Source organism: Dendrobates tinctorius, unplaced genomic scaffold, assembly GCF_039654945.1.
Source record: "Dendrobates tinctorius isolate UK_male_01 unplaced genomic scaffold, ASM3965494v1 ptg000028l, whole genome shotgun sequence".
In the NCBI taxonomy this organism is placed as follows: domain Eukaryota; kingdom Metazoa; phylum Chordata; class Amphibia; order Anura; family Dendrobatidae; genus Dendrobates; species Dendrobates tinctorius.
The window spans coordinates 3,440,916-3,461,944 of NW_027361696.1; the positions used below are offsets into that span (position 1 = coordinate 3,440,916).

A 21,029-nucleotide genomic window follows, 5' to 3' on the forward strand; every position below is an offset into this window, starting at 1 on the left:
TTTCTACAATCTTTCTGGTTCTTCTTCAGAAGTTCACCTTCTACAATGTAATTACACGTGTTACTTTGTGTCAGTACCTGAAGATGAAGGTGTGTGTAAAACTGATGAGATGCACCGGCAATGTTTGAACATGGCAAATTATCGATGCCGTCACATCAGTGGAATGTCCGATCGCGTATTCAAGTCCCAGGGGCACAACAGGTCTGCAATGAAGTCATTCACACAGACATCTGCAATTAAAGTGGCTGTGAATGTCAATTAATGAATTAATCATCTAATTAAAAGTTTAATTTTCCAGTGTATTACAGATGACACTACATATAATAGTAATATAATTTTTATTTATTTTTTTTTGCAAAGCCTTGGTTTAATTCACAATGGCACATAAATATAAAGAGATGATTTTATAGCATGACTTTTCATACATTACAACCATGTTTACCCTCAGTTCTGCAGTGACATTAAAGCCAGGACGAAACGGTGACACTGAGATCACTGCACACATTGCAACACTGAATGCAACAATTTCCAATTATGTTACCTTGTCGCTACGACATAGAGTGTCTATTGTTTCCAAATGTGTTGGATTTTTCATTCCTGGTTGAAAATTGCACGCAATTCACTTTCTATACACTTTGTTGCAAGTCACACGCGACGTGTGCGCAACTTGTCTGCCACTTGGTGGTTTTATTTACAGAAAAGTCAGAGCCACTTTCTGGAGACTTGCGGTCACATAGTCTGTAGCCCTAGCCTTATAGTACAGACCTGTACGATGGATACAGAAGTCTCTGAAGAACTCATTGCATAAGCCCAATAAGTGATTTTGTTTCACCATACAGTATTTCTTTGGCCTCCACTATAATATACAATAGGAATCATTTGGGTTTACTTTTCCTGTGGAAATTATATTGCATCCATATATAAATATATATATATATATATACATATTAAAAAAATACTGATGATTCTTGTGGCTAATGATAGGTCTACACTGCTGCTACCTATAGATCAGGAAGTATTTTGCTTTCTTAATTGCCTTTTACTTTTTATCTGATAATGCAACTGTAGAAAAGAATTAGCGACAAGCAGCCGTTCATCTCTTCTCCCTGCAGGATATAGTGGAACAGAGTTGTGCATGCTGCCGGATTACAAAAGTGCTGTAATTCTACATACCTATAAGTGCTAAACATAGGTTTGATTCCTATAATTTATATCCCTTGGCAGCAAATTTCTGCTCACTGTATCTTTAAGGGTCTGTGAAATGAATAGGACCAGTGTATATATGAATATATATTTCCTTATACTACATGCAAGTATGCCATATGAACACTCTGTATGCAGATGTCAACATATTCGGCTTAGTGTTATACATAAATTGTGATTTTTGTGCTCTGCTTACAACATTATTGTGGTAATAGTATGAAAAAGACTTAAGCTATAAAAGATATAATAATTTTTACACTTAATATATCACTAAGGTAGTTACTGTATTGTATATTTTTTTGAAAGCCATCTTTCTCCTTTCGCCTATCTATTTAGTTGATGGATCTTTAATGAGACATTTGAGGACTTGGTTTGTATATTTTTCTTTCTCATAGAGAAGTTTTACAAATATTCAGTCCATTAGACTCTTTCTAGCTCCTCATGGAAAAACCATACTCCTTCCAAGGAAAAAAAAACCCACCAAGCCTTTACATTTTGGTTTCACTTGCTCCGGCGGTCTCTGAAATCTCTGTGACACTGAAGGCAGGGTTGTCATAGCCCATCTTAAGCTTGATTTTGGCCTCCCTCTCATTGTACATACAGAATGCACAGTGTGGAGTCTCCACCTCAATAGTCTTGCTGAAGTTACTGAAGTCTACGCGATACTTTCCTTCCTTGGTTTTTGACACGATTGGGGCAAATCTAAACCCCCAGAGCACTTCCTCAGGGATGTAAGAAGTTCGGACCTGGCAGGTGGCACTTGTTGCCTCCACCGTGCCGTCTAAAAAGACCACAAGCTCAAAATCATGTTGTAATAAAGTCTCTGCTGACATCTCAAAGAAAGGGCTGCTTTTATCAATCACATGGTAAATTGTCAGTGGAGACACAAAAAAGAGGTTCTCGTTTCCTGCATCCACTACGAACTCAATATTGACTTGATCTAAGATGATCGTTTCCCCCTCTGGGGTGAGCGTCGTTTTCAGCAGTTTTCCATAAATATGACTCCCGATCAGAAGGCTTTTCCTGAGATTTGCCACTCTGATAAGTAGACAAAGCTTCCCCCCTCTTTTACTAATTACCGCATTCTTGCTGAAAGTTATCGTCTTGCCTCTCTTTTTGGGTCTCGAGATTTTAGCTAGGATGGCTCCGCACATGAAAGAGTTAATAATGACCCCCAAAATTGACTGAGCGACCAGCAGGAATATAGCTGTCCCACACTGCTCCGTCACACAGCGAAAGCCATAGCCAATGGTGACTTGGGTTTCCAAAGAGAAGAGAAATGAAGAGGTCAGTCCATTAATATTTTCAACACATGGCGTGCGATTAGCTGGTGGGTCAAACTCTGGAAGGTCTTTATGTAAGTAAGCGACGGCATACCACAGCAAGCCAAACAGGAACCAGCTCCCCAGAAAGGCTGAGATGAAGATGGTCATCTTGTACCTCCATTTCAGGTCTAGGACAGTGGTCCAGATGTCAGCCAAGAACGCGACCTGTTCTTCCACATTACCAAACTCAATGTTGCACCTTCCATCTTTAGACACCAGTCGTGCCCGGCGACGCTTGTTTTCTTTGAGGTGGATGTTGAAAGTCTTCCTCAGGTAGGAGAGCATCCTAGCCTAGAGTCAATTCCACCTGCAATGACAGGGATAATATCAGTCTGACAAGTTGTTACAGGCAGACAAAACTGTAATGTGATGGATCAGCGATTATGTATTACATGAAGAAAACTACTGGGATTCATGCCAGAGATTTTGGTGCTAGGTATTGCTGCTGTTCCTGTTCATCCACATCAACATTCAAGTAAACATTGGTGATCTCGACCTATAGGGATTATGCCTCGCTGGATATCTGACATTTCTGACAATATAAAGTCTATTTCTAGATACATACCATAAAAATGTAGTTTTCCTGTACTTATTTCAGGCATAGATTGAGTAATTTTGGACTTAATGACTCCAAGTTCTAAGATCATCACTGAAGTTATATTTTTACTTCTCCTTGTGGATGGGACACTGGGGACGACCTAATAACTGTTTTTTGATTAACATTTACTGTACATTTAATGATTGCAGAGTCAAGTTAATGGTTATTTCAGTCTTTGCTGGGTGTGTTGATGAAATAGTAATCGTCCTGCCGCTGATTTAAGAAGTAACTGGCCTGCACTATTTCTTATTCAGTGTTGGCCGTGCCATCCTTTCTCTACTGGTGACCCTCCTTGGCTGTAGATGCCTTGTTAACCATATAAAGATCATTATGTTGAATGCTGTATTGACCTTTACTATCTTTAGATCCACTCTCTAGGTCATGCCCTGAGTAACTACATAGGATGTAGAAGCATGGCATTCCTGCCCGTACTTCAGTTTCCTAATCACAATTCCTAAAACTATGCACCTGGTGCCACCAGACGGTGGGCAGCATTCTTCAACCTTACCCTCCGGTCAGCAGATAATGACCCTGGAAAAACACGCACAGCTGGCCCAGTGTAATTCTGTAGCTCAGTATTTCATCTTTGCTAATGTTTTTAATTTTTCTTTTAGAAAAAGTTAAAATAAGAACTCAAAATTGTCATGCAATATACAGGTGCTTCTCACAAAATTAGAATATCATCAGTTAATTTATTTCAGTTCTTCATTACAAAAAGTGAAACTCATATTATATGGTCAGAGTCATTACAGAGTGATCTATTTCATGTGTTTATTTCTGTTAATGTTGATGTTACAGCCAATGAAAACCCAAAAGCCATTATCTCAGTAAGTTAGAATACTTTAAAATGATTTTAAAATCCGAAATGTTGGCCTACTGAAATGTATGTTCAGTAAATACATTCAATACTTGGTCGGGGCTCCTTTTGTATCAATTACTGCATCAGTGCGACGTGGCATGGAGGCGATCAGCCTGTGGCACTGCTGAGGTGTTATGGAAGCCCAGGTTGCTTTGATAGCAGCCTTCAGCTCATCTGCATTGTTGGGTCTGGTGTCTCCCCAATCTCCATCTTGACAATACCCCATAGATTCTCTATGGGGTTAAGGTCAGGCGAGTTTGCTGGCCAATCAATCACAGTGATACTGTTGCTTTTAAACCAAGTTATGGAACTTTTGGCAGTGTGGACAGGTGCCAAGTCCTGCTGGAGAAATAAATTTCCATCTCCAAAAAGATTGTCGGCAGATGGAAGCATGAAGTACTCTAAAATTTCCTGGTAGAGGGCCGCTCTGACTTTGATCTTGATAAAACACAGTGGACCTACACCAGCGGATGACATGGCGCCCCAAACCATCACTGATTTTGGAAACTTCACACTAGATCTCAAGCAGCTTGGATTGTGGCCTCTCCACTCTACTTCCAGACTCTGGAACCTTGCTTTCCAAATGAAACGCAACATTTACTTTCATTTGAAAACAACACCTTGGACCACTGAGCAACAGTCCAGTTCTTTTTCTCCTTGGCACAGGTAAGATGCTTCTGGCATTGTCTATTGGTCATGAGTGGCTTGACACAAGGAATGCGACACTTGTAGCCCATGTCCTGGATACGTCTGTGTGTGGTAGCTCTTGAAGCAATGACTCCAGCAGCAGTCCACTCCTTGCAAATCTTCCCCAAATTTTTGAATGGCCTTTTCTTAATAATTCTTTCAAGGCTGCGGTTATCCCGGTTGATTGTGCACCTTTTTCAACCACACTTTCTCCTTCCACTCAACTTTCCATTAATCTGCTTGGATACAGCACTCTGTGAACAGCCAGCTTCTTTAGCAATTACCTTTTGTAGCTTACCCTCCTTGTGGAGTGTGTCAATGACTGCCTTCTGGACATCTGTCAAGTCAGCAGTCTTCCCCATTATTGTGGCACCTACTGAAACAGACTAAGGGACCTTTTTTACAGGCTTAGGAAGTCTTGCAGGTGGTTTTTGTTAATTATTCCAATTTACTGAGATAATAACTTTTGGGTTTTCATTGGCTGTAAGCCTTAATCATCAATATTAACAGAAATAAACACTTGAAATGGATCACTATGTTTGTAATTACTCTATATTATATATGCGTTTCATTTTTTGTCCACAAAAGTCCTATTAGGACTGACTGATCGGTGTAATGATAATGTACTAAGTGGATCATTTTTTATCTAGTGCCTTGCTATATTCATCGCAGCAGCGGTTATCGCTCCTGCTCCGGTTCAGCCAGCAGGAATCAGCATAAGCATCCTATCAGAACCCACTGCCCACTCGGCGGCTTCCATCATCCATATAGTGGATATAATTTCTCTTACAGTCAGAGATTCACTGCATCAGATAGTGCTCCTGCTTACCTTTTTTTGTCAGCATAAAACAAGCACAAGTAAGTGCAGATGTGTTCCTTTAACTGGGACTAAGTGTCCAACCTATGGTCACCGGTACTAATCAAATCAAACTCCTTTTCCTGCACAGCACCGTGATATTGGTCCATGAGCAAGTAACACTGTACCATGCCAAATGGAATAGAGTACAGTGAGTACAGTGGATATACGAGGTGCAGTGTGGATTATTAACATTATTGGTACTCTAATTTTATCTTTATTACTCCACCAGTATCATCGGCTACTACAAGAAATCATCACTACAAAACTATGGGCGAAGTATTCGCTAGTTAGACACCTTAAACTACATAGAATATTCTACAATTCCTTCATTTGAAGTAAGTACCAACAACTGAACCAATAATCCCTTTATCTACTCACAACCAAAGACTTCTCTTTTTTCTGTACATCTGCTCAGTATAGCGTGGTAAGTCACATATTTACATGCTCTTTTCCAATTTAAAACAGGAACCGACACAGTCCTGTCCTCTTACCAGCTGCATCTGAGTTCTAATTTTTAGATAGGTAGCGCCCATGTATACTCCATCCTATTGAACAATAAAACATTGTTTTTCAACTTGCATCTTGCAATTTCAAAGAAGAAACATAATAAGCAGCAGTGCAGCAATAAAGGCACCCCAAATTAATACTGGGTTACACACCCTTTGGCATTGATGACATCCTCCAAACTTTTCTTGTAGCCATCGATAAACTTCCTGCACTTCTCAGATGATATTTTCTCCCACTCTTCCTTTGGAGCTCTTGAATGTTTGCAGGGTTCTTTTTCCCAATGGGAGATTTTAGCTCTCCTCAAACTTTTTCAAAAGTATTGAGGTCAGGACTCATTGCTGGCCATTTTAAAACAGTCCATTTTTTTATTTTTCAACCATTCCTGCATCCTTTCCGATGTGTGCTTTGGGTCCTAGTCTTTCTGGAGGACCCATGATCTTCGACACAAACCAAGTTTTCTTACACTACATTTCGCTCTAAAATCTTTTGATAATGCTCTGATTTCATGATTCCTGTGATCCGGTCAAGGCCTCCAGTACCAGACGCAGAAAAGTAACCCCACAGAATTATGGATCCTCCACTATGCTTATCTGTTGGTTGGGTGTTCTTTTCCGTCTAAGCTTCATTGTGCCATCTGTAAACAGATTGTTGCTATGCATTGCCAAAAAGCTCTATTTTTGTTTAATCTATCCACATCACATTTTCCCAGAAGGATTGTGGTTTGTTAAGGTACTCTTTGGAAAAAAATCAGGCTCCTTTTTGTGTCTTTTCTTCAGTAAAGGTTTCTTCCTTGGCCTTCGCCCATGAAGCTCTGCTTGGTTGTTAAGTGTGCAGCATGTGGTATTTGTTGAAACCATAACCCCAGACTGTTCAAGGTTGGCCTTCAAATCTTTGAATGTTTGGTGTGGTGTTTTTTCCACTATTCGAACCAACTTTCGAAGACCTCTCTTGTCAATTTTCCTCTATTCCCCACGTCCAGGGAGGCTTTTAATAGTTCCATGTTTGTCAAACTTCTTAATAACATTGCGCACTGTTAAAACTGGGATACCAAGGTTTTAGGAGATGGCTTTCTACACTTTGGAAATATGTTGTTTGCTAATAGCAGTTCTGATGTCATCAGACAGCTTATTTGTCTTCAGCATTGTGACAAAGCAACAAGGCCTGCAATGTGGCTTTTTAAAACACTGAAGTCCTCATTCCAGGAGCGTAACAATATTGTATCTTACAGTTATTAGGTTCTTTAGAAGGACGTAGATCTGGGGATTTATTCTAATGGAATATAGGCTGAACTGGATGGACAAATGTCTTTTTCGGCCTTGCTAACTATGTTACTATGTTATTCATTGGCTATTTCATGTCACATGAGCACCGACAATCACAGATGATTTTTCATTCTCATGTCAGGTTTTTCTATTTTTCCCTCTCATTGTTTTTTTGTTTTAATTATTATTTGCTCTTTTGTATTTAACACGAGTACTCTATACAACAAAATCTTTTACTTGATTCATTTTTTTCAGGAGATATTCTACATGATGTACTTACATTTCATGGATGCCAATAAAGATGATCAGGACGGTATACTGCTATTTTTGCATGTAGAATGTTTTAGAACAGAAGGATCTGAGACTATTGTTGTCAACTGGTTGATTGTTTTCCCTGTATGAGCAAGAATATAGAAATGTATGTATGCTCGCAGGGCTGTTAATAACTGTTTACCTTAGTTCTCCTGTTATAACTTCCACATGCCTGCAGACAGGTCAGCATCATACCTTTACATTGCAGCGCATTCATGGTTATGGTTATAATTTGTACTCTCCTGACCAGTCACAACATTAATTATGAAATGTAAAAGAACAAACTCTAAACACAGTGTGTATATACATTACATTACTGATTCTGAGTTACATCCTGTATTATACTCCAGACCCGCACTCACTTTTCTGCTGGTGCAGTCACTGTGTACATACATTACATTACTGATCCTGAGTTACATCCTGTATAGAGCTGCACTCACTATTCTGCTGGTGCAGTCACTGTGTACATACATTACATTACTGATCAGGAGTTACATCCTGTATTATACTCCAGAGCTGCACTCACTATTCTGCTAGTGCAGTCACTGTGTACATACATTACAGATCCTGAGTTACCTCCTGTATTATACTCCAGAGCCGCACTCACTATTCTGCTGGTGCAGTCACTGTGTACATACATTACATTACTGATCCTGAGTTACATCCTGTATTAGGCTAAGTGCACACGTACCGGAACTCTCGCGGAAATTACCGCGAGAATTCCGGAATTCCAGTCCGCGGGAAAATCGCATTTTAAATTCCTGTGATTTTCCCGCGGAAAAACTAGCATTTTGCAAGCGTATTTAGCTTGCAAAATGCTAGCGTTTTCCAAGCGATCTGGAGCATCGCTTGGAGAACTGATTGACAGGTTGATCACACTCGTCAAACATAGTGTTTGACGAGTGTGACCAACTTTTTACTACTGAGGCCGCCTATGCAGCATCAGTAGTAAAAGATAGAATGTAAAAAAAAATAAAAAATAGTGTTATTCTCACCCTCCGACGTCCCGCGCATCCGTTCCCAGTAATCCTTTGCGAAAATGCCCGCGATGACGTCAGTTCTCGCGGGATCGCGAAGTCTCGCGGTAATTCGCAATGACGTTGCGCGAATGACCGCGAGACTTCGCGATCCCGCGAGAAGGGACGTCATCGCGAGCATTTTCGCAAAGGACTACTGGGAACGAGAGCGTGAAGAGAAGCGGGAAGGCTGCGTGGGACGCCGGAGGGTGAGAATAACAATATTTTTTATTTTTAAATTCTATTTTTTACAGGGATATGGTACCCAAAGCCCGGAGGACAGTCTCCTCTCCTCCGGACCATGGGTACCATCCGCAATTGTTCTGCTTACTTTCCGCATGGTGTGCACAGCCACATGCGGGAAATAAGCGGAACAATGCATTCCTATGGGTGCGGGATCGCCGCGATTCCGCAAATTAATGAGCATGCTGCGGTTTTTACCGCGAAGCGATTCCGCCGCGGTAAAAACCGCAGCATTAGCACAGCATTGCGGAATCCCATAGGAATGCATGGGATGCTTATTTTTCGCGTTTTCGTGGCAAAATCGCGCGGTTAAAACCGCCGCGGAAACGCGAAAAAAACGCCACGTGTGAACTCAGCCTTATACTCCAGAGCTGCACTCACTATTCTGCTGGTACAGTCACTGTGTACATACATTACATTACTGATCAGGAGTTACATCCTGTATTATACTCCAGAGCTGCACTCACTATTCTGCTGGTGCAGTCACTGTGTACATACATTACAGATCCTGAGTTACCTCCTGTATTATCAGGGGCGTATCCAGGGGGGGCAGCCGGGGCATTTGCCCCGGGCGCAGCTGTCAGGGGGCGCCATCGGGCCGCCTGATGCGGCCGTCCAAGCAGGAGAGTCGAGACTCCCCGTCAGCGGCATTCTGCCGCCCCCACACTCAGTTGATTCTCCCGTTCTCTGCCTTATCTGCAGAGAATGTGCTGCGCGTCAGTGTACTAGCGTCTTCAGACGCCAGTACATACATGTGACTTGTTGTTCTGTAAGTGCCAGCGGCGCCTCACCGCCGCCGACACTTCCGCATCAATGAAGCACCAGCAGCGTGATCAGGTCACATGATCACGCTGCTGACGTCACACGCCTGCGGCCGGCTCTTCAGAGGCGAAGACTCAGGCAGGCAGCGTTGCGGTTGGTGGTAAGTGCTCCAGACGGGTAATGGAGCTGAAGACGCCGAAGAAGGTTATTGATGTAAATTAGGACATGCTCTGGGGGCTAGGAAGGGATGGTTAGGGTCGGGGATGGACGCTAGCGGCTATATGGAGTCAGTGCAAGGGAAGATTGGGCCCGGACAGTGTGTGAGGAGCAAGGCCATGGATGGTGCAGACATATTCATGTGGTGTGGTGGAGAAAGATGAGGAACATATGGGGGGGAGGAGAAACCTGAGGACATTATGGGGGAAATCTGAGGATATTATGGGGGGAAACCTGAGGACATTATGGGGGAAACCTGAGGACATTAAGGGGGAAACCTGAGGATATTATGGGGGGAAACCTGAGGACATTATGGGGGAAACCTGAGGACATTAAGGGGGAAACCTGAGGATATTATGGGGGGACCTGAGGACATTATGAGGGAAACCTGAGGATATTATGGGGGAAACCTGAGGACATTATGGGGGGAAACCTGAGGACATTATGGGGGAAACCTGAGGACATTAAGGGGGAAACCTGAGGATATTATGGGGGGACCTGAGGACATTATGAGGGAAACCTGAGGATATTATGGGGGAAACCTGAGGACATTATGGGGGGAAACCTGAGGACATTATGGGGGAAACCTGAGGACATTAAGGGGGAAACCTGAGGATATTATGGGGGGACTTGAGGACATTATGAGGGAAACCTGAGGATATTATGGGGGAAACCTGAGGATATTATGGGGGAAACCTGAGGATATTATGGGGGAAACCTGAGGACATTATGGGGGAAACCTGAGGACATTATGGGGGAAACCTGAGGATATTATGGGGGGACCTGAGGACATTATGGGGGAAACCTGAGGACATTATGGGGAAACCTGAGGATATTATGAGGGGAAACCTGAGGATATTATGAGGGGAAACCTGAGGATATTATGGGGGGACCTGAGGATATTATGGGGGGAAACCTGAGGACATTATGGGGGAAATCTAAGGACATTATAGGGATAAGTGGGGATAAGGGAACATAATGTGTTGGGGGATTTTGAGCGGGGAGGGGGGAACATAATGTGTGGGGGGATTTGGAGTAGGGATATTTAATGTGTGGGGGATTTGGAGTGGGCATGGGGGATACTTATGTGTGTGGGGAGATTTAAGGACACAAATGAAGAGTGTATGTATGAGGAAACAGTATGGGGGATGGGTGCAGGCACAGTATGGTGAGTGGGGGATGGGTGCAGACAGTATGGGGAGCCAAACGGGTAAATGTATGTGGACACAGTATGAGTAGCGATGGAAAAAATCTATGTGGACACAATATGGGGAGTGAGGTGATGGCATGTGTGCAGACACAGTATGGGGAGTCAGGGGGTATGTGTGAGCAGGCAGTATAGAGAGTGAGGGGGTAATATGAGGAGACAGTTTGGTGAACAGGAGGGATGTTAGAGGAGACAGTATGAGGAGGGGAATAGTGTGAGAAGACAGTATACACTGTATTGCAGATATTTTTATTTAGGAGCATTATAATGACACTTCTCTCTTTAAGGGCATCATGTGGAGATTTGCTGCAGAAGACTGGAGAAGATGGAAGTCTGCAGAGATGAGATGTGGATGAGAAAACTCATCAAGGGGTCTGGACAAGAAGAAAAGAAGGAGACTGACTCCAGAGACGACGTCATCTATAAGGTACCTGGATGTAAATATTATTTGTGATACTGACTAATTCTCATGTTTTTTATTTATGTCAGGAGCATTACAGGGGTTGTCCAGGTCTGTGCTGAGTCTGCAGACATTCTATGTGACTGCAGACTTCTGAATTCTCACAGTGCTCACTGAACCTGTTAGGATTCTCTCGTGCCGGTAATTTACATACATGCGGTCACATGCTGACTAGACATGTGTGGCCTCACTCAATGATAATTACAGAGCGAGGCCGGGCACGTCTAGTCGGAATGTGGCCAGAAGTATATAAATCACATACTTGTGCTGACATGACCGTGTACTCTTGCCATCTTGCCACCAGTACGGGGGAATCCTAAGTGTGCAGTGCATTTGTTGTGAGAATTCAGAAGCTGCAATGTCAGGATTCAGCTCTGCAGGTTCCAGTAGTCATCACATGGACACTTCACTATGAAAATCGCATACTTATGGTCTTGTGACGAGCTTCTCTTCCTGCTTCTTTCAGTTTTTCATTGAACATTGAGATCATTAGGGAGAGCAGCTCGTCAGTACATGACCAAGTTTGGAAATCGCTTATGTACTGGTGGGGGGGGGCGCCGAACAGACCTCTTGCCCCGGGTGCCAGAAAGCCTAGATACACCTCTGTGTATTAAACTCCAGAGCCGCACTCACTATTCTGCTGGTGCAGTCACTGTGTACATACATTACATTACTGATCCTGAGTTACATCTTGTATTATACTCCAGAGCTGCACTCACTATTCTGCTGGTGCAGTCACTGTATACATACATTACATTACATTACTGATCCTGAGTCACATCCTGTATTATACCCCAGAGCTGCACTCACAATTCTGCTGGTGCAGTCACTGTGTACATACATTACATTACTGATCCTGTACTGATCCTGAGTTACATCCTATAGTATACCAGGGGTGTGGAATCAGAGTCGGTGTCCATTTTTGTGGAGTCTGAATCGGTATAAAATGGAACGACTCCTATCACATACAGTATAACACATTGGGTGCAGTAGTTCAGTGCATGATGTGCTGTAAAGGTTTTTATATGAATTTGGGAAAGTCATAAAATATCCTATAAATGTCTGTTCTGTTCCTGATTGTCATGATCCAGGTTGGATGATGACAGTTAAAAGCACATGTAACCTTTTTTTTCCCTTAAGCTTGTGCTTAAGATTTGGTTTTGCCCCTGGTGGCCATTAGGATTATTACACGGTGGTGTCTTTTGTTCTAGCTTGCCCCCCCCCCCGGTGATGGTGAGCATCATTGCACTCTGGTTTCTTTAATTTAGTGCATGATTATAAAGCAGGTGATTGCTCTGGCTCTGCTATAAAAGAGTGTCAGGTGTTGCAATCACTGTTGGTGATAGTGTTCATTTCCAACCATCCTTGGTGGAGAAAGGAGCTAGAGAGAGAGTTCCTTGCAGCACAGTCAGAGCCCTGGTGTGGAAGGAGTCAGAGGGGATTTCCTTGCAGCCCTGACAGAGCTTGGTGGCAGCTTTTCAGGAGGAAAGCTGCATTCTGGTGGTGGACTCTGTTGCTGGGAGCAAGAGCAACAGAGCAAAGCTAAGTGGGGCTTCCCTGTTTGTGCCTTTCCTTTATGTGTGTTTCAGTGCAGTGGTGGGATTAGTCTCTGCACCGGCCATTTCACTAGAAAGGGGTAGGTGCAGGGTGAGCTAGGGTTTAAAGGTATCCTGAGCGGCGCCCGGTGCGGAACCGGTCTAGGGATCGGTAGGAGTGTAGAGACACTGAATCAGGGGAGTGCAGGAGGTCTCCACGTCCCCGTTCCCTATTGCAGGGCCCACCATTGTAATCGTTTCCTTGGTGTTTCCCCTCATTATTTAAATTCGCCCTGCTGGAGGTGGTCTATCCGCTTTCACGTGTATTTCTGAAATTTGCCTGCTGGAGGCGGTGTATCCGGCTGCACGTTTTATTGTTTAAATTCGCCCTACTGGAGGCGGTGTATCCAGGGTCACGTCTGTCATATAAATTCGCCCTGCTGGAGGCGGTGTGTCCAGTTACACGTTGACCATTACACTGATCTTAGGATCTCAGCTTTAAGTTGAGATGAATCTGTGCTGCACTTTATGTACGTGATTAGTAGTGAGGAAATGCTGTTGAATCGTGAGTCGAGGAAATTGAAGAGTTGGAAGTTTGGCTTACCGACTCCACAGCCCTGTATTCTCCGGAGCTGAAGTTACAATTTGAGGCTTCAGAGCTGAAATTATTCACTATTTTCTTTGACTCTCTTAGAATAGCTCTATACAGTATATCATTTTTAATATGGAGGTTTGAGCAGGCCAAAAATATGTTGTTGCGGTCGGTCATAACTTTTTCTTAAACATGTGTTTTCTACAGCTGCTGCATTTATTTGCAGGGGAAGGGATGGAGAGCAGCAGATCCTTGATTTCCTGTTAATGATGGCATGTTCAGAAGTAGCTGAGGTGTGGGGCACACATAGTAAGGATTCTGGTATTTCTGGCAGACACTGTATGAACATCAATCATAACTTGTGCATGAAAACTAAATTTGTCAATTTTCTTCTTATGTCCGTAAATATTTGCTTTTTGTAAATTGATTGCAATTTTTGATGCCCCACATTCTGCCCCCATGATGCCGCCATAATGGCCTCAGTCCTCACTAGTGTTGAGCGATACCTTCCCATATCGGGAAATATCGGATCGGATCGGACCGATACCCAAAAAATATCGGGTATCGCCGATTCCGATACCGGAAACCCATGCAAGTCAATGGGGCACAAATAGCTTTCCTTGTACATCCAGTTCGGGAGGGGGGAAGAGTGTGGGCGGTGGGTGGGTGGAGACTGTGCGTGTGTGTGTGTGCGGGCGGGGTCTGTGCGGGCCTGCCGGGGGGTCTGTGCGGGCCTGCCGGGGGGTCTGTGTGTGTGCAGCCATCGTCCGATGGGACTACAAGTCCCATCGGGCTATGCCTGCTACAATGACAGTGATTGACACATTAGCCAATGATGGGACAGTAGTAGTCCCATCATCCGGCTAATGTGTTGAATGTAAAAAAAAAAAAAAACATACATACTACATACATACTACATATATACAACATTCATACAACATACACACATACTACATACATACTTCATTCATACGACATACATACATACTACATACATACTACATATATACTACATTCATACAACATACATACATACTACATATATACTACATTCATACAACATACATACATACATAGTACATACTACATACATACAACATACATACTACATACTACATGCAATACATTCATACATTCATACAATACATGCATATAGACATACAGTACATATAACAGAGTACATACTCACCATCACTTGTCACTTTGATCCCCGAAGCCAGTGTCATCTGTAAAAAAATATTAAAATAACAAACAACCAATATACTCCCTGATCCTCAGAAATCCACGAGTGTCCCACAAAGATCTCCCGTGGAGAACAGCAGCATCAGCTGATGCGACCGCTCTCTAGGGGCTCCAGGAATACAATGACGGGAGGTAGGTATCCTTCCGCACTGTATTCCTCCGCCACTGTAAAAAAAATAGTCCCTAGTCTCACTTTTGGCATTGCTTTGTGAGAAAGTTCCCATGCAGCTTTTGCCATAAAGTGAGACCAGTGAACTATAGTAACCTCTCAGTGATGCACTGCAGGAGATCGTCATGGGACACTCATGGATTTCTGCGGATCAGGGAGTTTATTGGTTGTTTGTTATTTTAATATTTTTTACAGTGAGATGACACTGGCTTCGGGGATCAAAGTGACAAGTGACGGTATGTACTCTATGTTATATGTACTGTATGTCTATATGTATGTATTGTATGAATGTATGTAGTATGTATGTTGTATGTAGCATGTTGTATGTATGTTGTATGTATGTAGTAAGTATGTAGTATGTATGTATGTTGTATGAATGCAGTATATATGTAGTATGTATATAGTATGTAGTATGTATGTTGTATGAATGTAGTATATATGTAGTATGTATGTATTATGTAGTATGTATGCTGTATGAATGTAGTATATATGTAGCATGTAGTATGTATGCATGTTGTATGAATGTAGTATGTATGTAGTATGTATGTATATTGTATGAATGTAGTATATATGTAGTATGTATGTATTATGTATGTATGCTGTATGAATGTAGTACGTATGTAGTATGTATGTAGTATGTATGTATGTTGTATGAATGTAGTATATATGTAGTATGTATGTAGCATGTAGTATGTATGTTGTATGAATGTAGTATATAAGTAGTATGTATGTAGTAATGTAGTATGTATGTATGTTGTATGAATGTAGTATACATGTAGTATGTATGTATTATGTATGTATGCTGTATGAATGTAGTATATATGTAGTATGTATGTATGTTGTATGAATGTAGTATATATGAAGTATGTATGTACTATGTATGTATGTTGTATGAATGTTGTATATATGTAGTATGTATGTAGTATGTATGGTTTTTTTTACATTCAACACATTAGCCGGATGATGGGACTACTACTGTCCCATCATTGTAGTATATATGTAGTATGTACTGTCCCATCAATGTAGTATATATGTAGTATGTATGTATGTTGTATGAATGTAGTATGTATGTAGTATGTAGCATGTATGTATGTATGTTGTATGAATGTAGTATGTATGTAGTATGCAGTATGTATGTTGTAGGAATGTAGTATATATGTAGTATGTATGTATTATGTAGTATGTATGTATGTATGTTGTGTGAATGTAGTATATATGTAGTATGTGTGTATGTATGTTGTATGAATGTAGTATATATGTAGTATGTATGTAGTATGTATGTATGTATGTTGTATGAATGTAGTATATATGTAGTATGTATGTATTATGTAGTATGTATGCTGTATGAATGTAGTATATATGTAGTTTGTATGTAGTATGTATGTATGTTGTATGAATGTAGTATATATGAAGTATGTATGTAGTATGTATGTATGTTGTATGAATGTTGTATATATGTAGTATGTTTGTTTTTTTTTACATTCAACACATTAGCCAGATTATGGGACTACTACTGCACACACACACACAACCCCCGGCAGGCCCGCACAGACCCCCGGCAGCTAGCACAGACCCCCGGCAGGCCCGTACAGACCACCGGCAGGCCTGCACAGACCCCCGGCAGCCCGCACAGACCCCCAGCAGGCCCGCACAGACCCCCGGCAGCTCGCGCAGACCCCCGGCAGGCCCATACAGACCCCCGGCAGGCCCGCGCAGACCCCCGGCAGGCCCGTACAGACCCCCAGGAGCCCGCACAGACCCCCGGCAGGCCCGCACACACCCCCGGCAGGCCCGTACAGACCCCCGGCAGGCCCGTACAGACCCCCGGCAGGCCCGTACAGACCCCCGGCAGGCCCGAACAGACCCCCGGCAGGCTCGCACAGACCGCGCATCATGATAACATCATTTCAGCAGCCAATCACAGCCATGCCATTAGGTTACATGGCTAACACAACTGGCTCATTGCATTATGGGAACTTCCGATTCCAGTATTCGATATTGTAAAAATATCGGAACTCGGTATCGGAACTCCGATACAGCGAATATCGGCCGATACCCGATATTTGCAGTATCGGAATGCTCAACACTAGTCCTCACATATAAATTAAGATATTACTAGCTTGACCCATGTGAAATTTTCGCACATCGATCTTCGGGGGCGCAGGCAATTTCAGAAAAAGCAAGCTGGTCAAATGTAAATGTATTTCATGAGCTGATGAACACAGACAGGTATTTATATATGTAGATTGGTAATACAATAAATTGTTTTGATAAGTAGAGGCAAAAAATGTTTTCTGGTTGAGGTGCTAACTGCAATTCATTGTGTATTTCTGCAGGTTTATGAACATGAATGTTTAAACTGTATTTAGTGATAAAATCGTGAATGTGTGGTTTTTTGGCTGTTTTCTTGCTGAAGGGAACAAGTTTACATTTCAAATAGTGTACCATGTGTGTGTGGGGCGAAGTAAGCAACAAAAAACAGTGCATGTCTACAAATGTGTTGGTAGTGTGCTTTGGGGTACTGTGGTGCCACCTGTAGGTCATTTTTCCTTACTGCAAGTTTATGAAAATTAATGTTTAAAGTGTATTTTGTGATCAAATCGTTGATGTATAGTTTGTTTGGCTATTTCCTTGCTGAAGGGGGCAAATTTACCTTTCAAATGGTGTATCATTTGTGTGTGTGGGTGCAGTATGAACGGGGATACAAAGTAATCACTGAAAAACAGTGTTTAGAAATAATACAGTAGATTATGTGAGGCAGCGACAAGTGTTATATGCGAGGGTCGCTATGTGTCCACCAGGATGTGCACAGAAGCATATTGAGACCGCTGGAGTGCATTGCAGTCACAGTCATGGCTGTGATTGCAGTGCAAAATAAAAGTAAGTTTGGTCTTGAGCAAGCTATTTGCCCAAGGCAGATTTAAGAAAGGCAGATTTAAGAAAACCTTGCATGGGCTTTTGTTTTTTGGAGTGGACTACAGGATGGTAGTGGGGCTGTCCCCTTCCTCCAGGCCAGGTCTTACAAGTGGCTCATTGACACAGATTTAATTTAAAAAAAAACCTGCCGGAAAGGGTTGGGTGTGTCAGTGTTGGTTTGTAAACTGCAGAGCAGGTGGCTCTGCAAAGCTTCAGCCTGTGTGAAGTAACATGGAGCCCTGCGGAGCCAAAGCATACAAGGCGTCCCTCAGCATACACGGTGGTGCAGTCGCCCACGGCAGCAGTCTGGAATACGGACTGTCTTGTTTCCCAGTTGCGATCCGGGGGATACCATTTGTTATCCGTTTGTGAGTGCGCTGTACATTAGAGAGACTTTGCTTTGAACTTTCCTGTGGTCACTGCCTGTCTGTCACACTGCACTAACCCTGCTGAACTAAAATATCCAATGGCTAATTGTAACAGTCATATAAATCCATTATAACCTCAAACCCTTGGGTGGGAAATGTAAGTAAGCAGGACACTTATTAACCAGGTTAATGTTACATGTTATTTTGAGTTCTGCATGGAAAATTTCTTCTGTGGCATTTCTGCATGGTCGGCCTTCTGTTTCCTGCCTCTGAGCCAACTCATTACAGGCCTTTACTGTGGGCACTCCAAGAAAACAAAAAGGGACATTATTTTAGTGAATCTGTAGTGTGGGGGGTAAAAAATGGAGCTGGAAAAAAAAAACAAAATTGCTTTAGGGTCTTATCCCAATAACAAAAGATGTCAGTAGCAGGGAATTTGCTCACCTGGCAAAGTTGTATGACCACAACAATATGATGGTAATGGTAATGGCTGCTGAAGACCCGCGAGATGATCCATGATAAATAAATGAGGAATAGGGTTGTTCTGCGCTGCCGAGAAGTTCAATATTGTGTCTGCAGATCGTGGATGAACAGACCTAGGAAATCATGAGAAATTCCCGGGGGGGGGGGGTTTATTGACCACACTTTTCGAAATTCACGTACTTCTTCTTCAGGACAAACTACAATCACAACTGTTTCTTCTGAAGTAGTAGTATGTGAACTTCGAAACAAGTTGACAATAAATATGCACTCTGGTCTATTCATTCACTTTCTCCAGTCCCAATATTGGATGTCTTATCTGTGCAGAAATAAAGCCTATTCCTTATTGATTTATCCTAAACTTGGGTGTGGCATTTTCAGATATGTATTTATCTAGAATTTTATCAAGTTTCAATAGTTTTATGAAATATGAGTCTGATGGTGGCAACACAAGTTGTTCCCCCTTGATGTGTCCATCCACTGAAGTGAGGTTGCCTTAAAAACTGTGGACTCTGTTTTACCTCCTTTCTGTCAGTGTCCACCTACTTTGCACAACGTATGCAATGCAGTTGTGCCACTCACAATAAACGGGCACGGATAAAAAGGAGAAGAATTGCGTAAAACATCTTTGTGTGTACCCCGGTTGTCCCATAAATGACCTGTATTTATATGATAAATGAAGGGACCAATCATGCGCCTTGCCGGGCTACCTCTTGAACCTCATCAAGAGAATGCCAAGAGTGTGCAAAGCAGTAATCAAAGCAAAAGGTGGCTACTTTGAAAAACCTAGAATATGACATATTTTCAGTTGTTTCACACTTTTTTGTTAATTATATAATTCCACATGTGTTAATTCATAGTTTTGATGCCTTCAGAGTGAAGCTACACTTTTCATAGTCATGAATATAAAGAAAACTCTTTGAATGGGAAGGTGTGTCCAAACTTTTGGTCTGTACTGTATATAAAAGTGAATGTATGTGTGTGTATCAATTCACACCCATGTCACAGCCCCGCCCAGTCCACATAGTCACACTCACTCCACACGCAAAGCCCCATATAATAAATATCTAAATATATATATATATATATATAAAACTAGCTGAAGAGCCCAGCGTTGCCCGGGCATAGTAACTAACTGTGGTTAGTTATAACAGATTATAATGATTATCCTCCATCCCATAGTCCAGTGTCCATATACCCATCATACATATCCTCCATCCCATAGTCCCGTGCCCATATACCCATCATACATATCCTCCATCCCATAGTCCCGTGCCCATATACCCATCATACATATCCTCCATCCCATAGTCCCATGCCCATATACCCATCATACATATCTGCCATCCCATAGTCTCATGCCCATATATCCATCATACATATCCTCCATCTCATAGTTCCGTGCCCATATACCCATCATACATATTCTTTCTCCAATAGTCCCGTGCCATGGTGACTGTGTTGTCATAAAAGGATGCAACCATTCTGACATCATCGTTGCCATGGCAACCTTTCAGTGCATCATCGTCGCCATAGCAACCTATTATAACATAATCGTCACCATGGCAAGCTATTATGACATCATCATCGCCATGGCAACCATTATGACATTGTCGATACACACATACACTCGTTTTAAATATATATAGATATCTAATAAATATATATAATAAATATAAGAAATATCTAATATATACATTTCATAGGCACATCTTCTTGACCACAACAGGTTACACTGCCTGCTGCTCATAGCAACCAATCACTAAGCATCTTTCAATTCACCAGAGCTGTTTGAAAACTGAAAGCTGAGCTGTGATTGGTTGCTATGAGCAAGTTTTCCTTGTATACAGTTGGGGTAACTGAGGCCTATTATTATTACTATGGTGTTATTGTCATTCTGTAAGGCTATGTGCACACGTATGCAGAAAATTTCTGCATAAAAACAGGACTCCTTCCCAGAAAACGTGCATTTTTTTCCGCGTGTTTTCTGCGCGTTTTTATGCATTTTTTTCTGCGTGTCCCCAGACACATAGAAAGCCAGAAATGCGGAATTTTTTGCGGTAAAAAACGCAGCAATATGCACAAAAAGTGCAAAATGCATTAAAATGAATGGGAAGCTTCTTTTAAGCGGTTTTTGAGCGGATTTTTGGTAAATCCGTGAAAAAAATGCTGTGTGTGAACACAGCCTAAAGCTGGAAATAACACAAGTAA

The 21,029-nt window shown here is 42.1% G+C and overlaps 1 protein-coding gene across 4 annotated transcripts in view; it reads right to left on the reverse strand.

The window, feature by feature from the left end:
* Positions 1–321: 321 nt before the first annotated feature.
* KCNJ1 (potassium inwardly rectifying channel subfamily J member 1) overlaps positions 322–21,029 on the reverse strand; it is a 95,445-nt gene continuing 74,737 nt past the window's right edge. For all 4 annotated transcript variants that reach the window (XM_073570001.1, XM_073570000.1, XM_073569999.1 and 1 more), the window contains one exon: positions 322–2,835. In XM_073570001.1, coding sequence (XP_073426102.1) covers positions 1,692–2,813 — 1,122 coding nt within the window. In that variant the 5' untranslated portion in view covers positions 2,814–2,835 and the 3' untranslated portion in view covers positions 322–1,691. The remainder of the gene's footprint in view (positions 2,836–21,029) is intronic.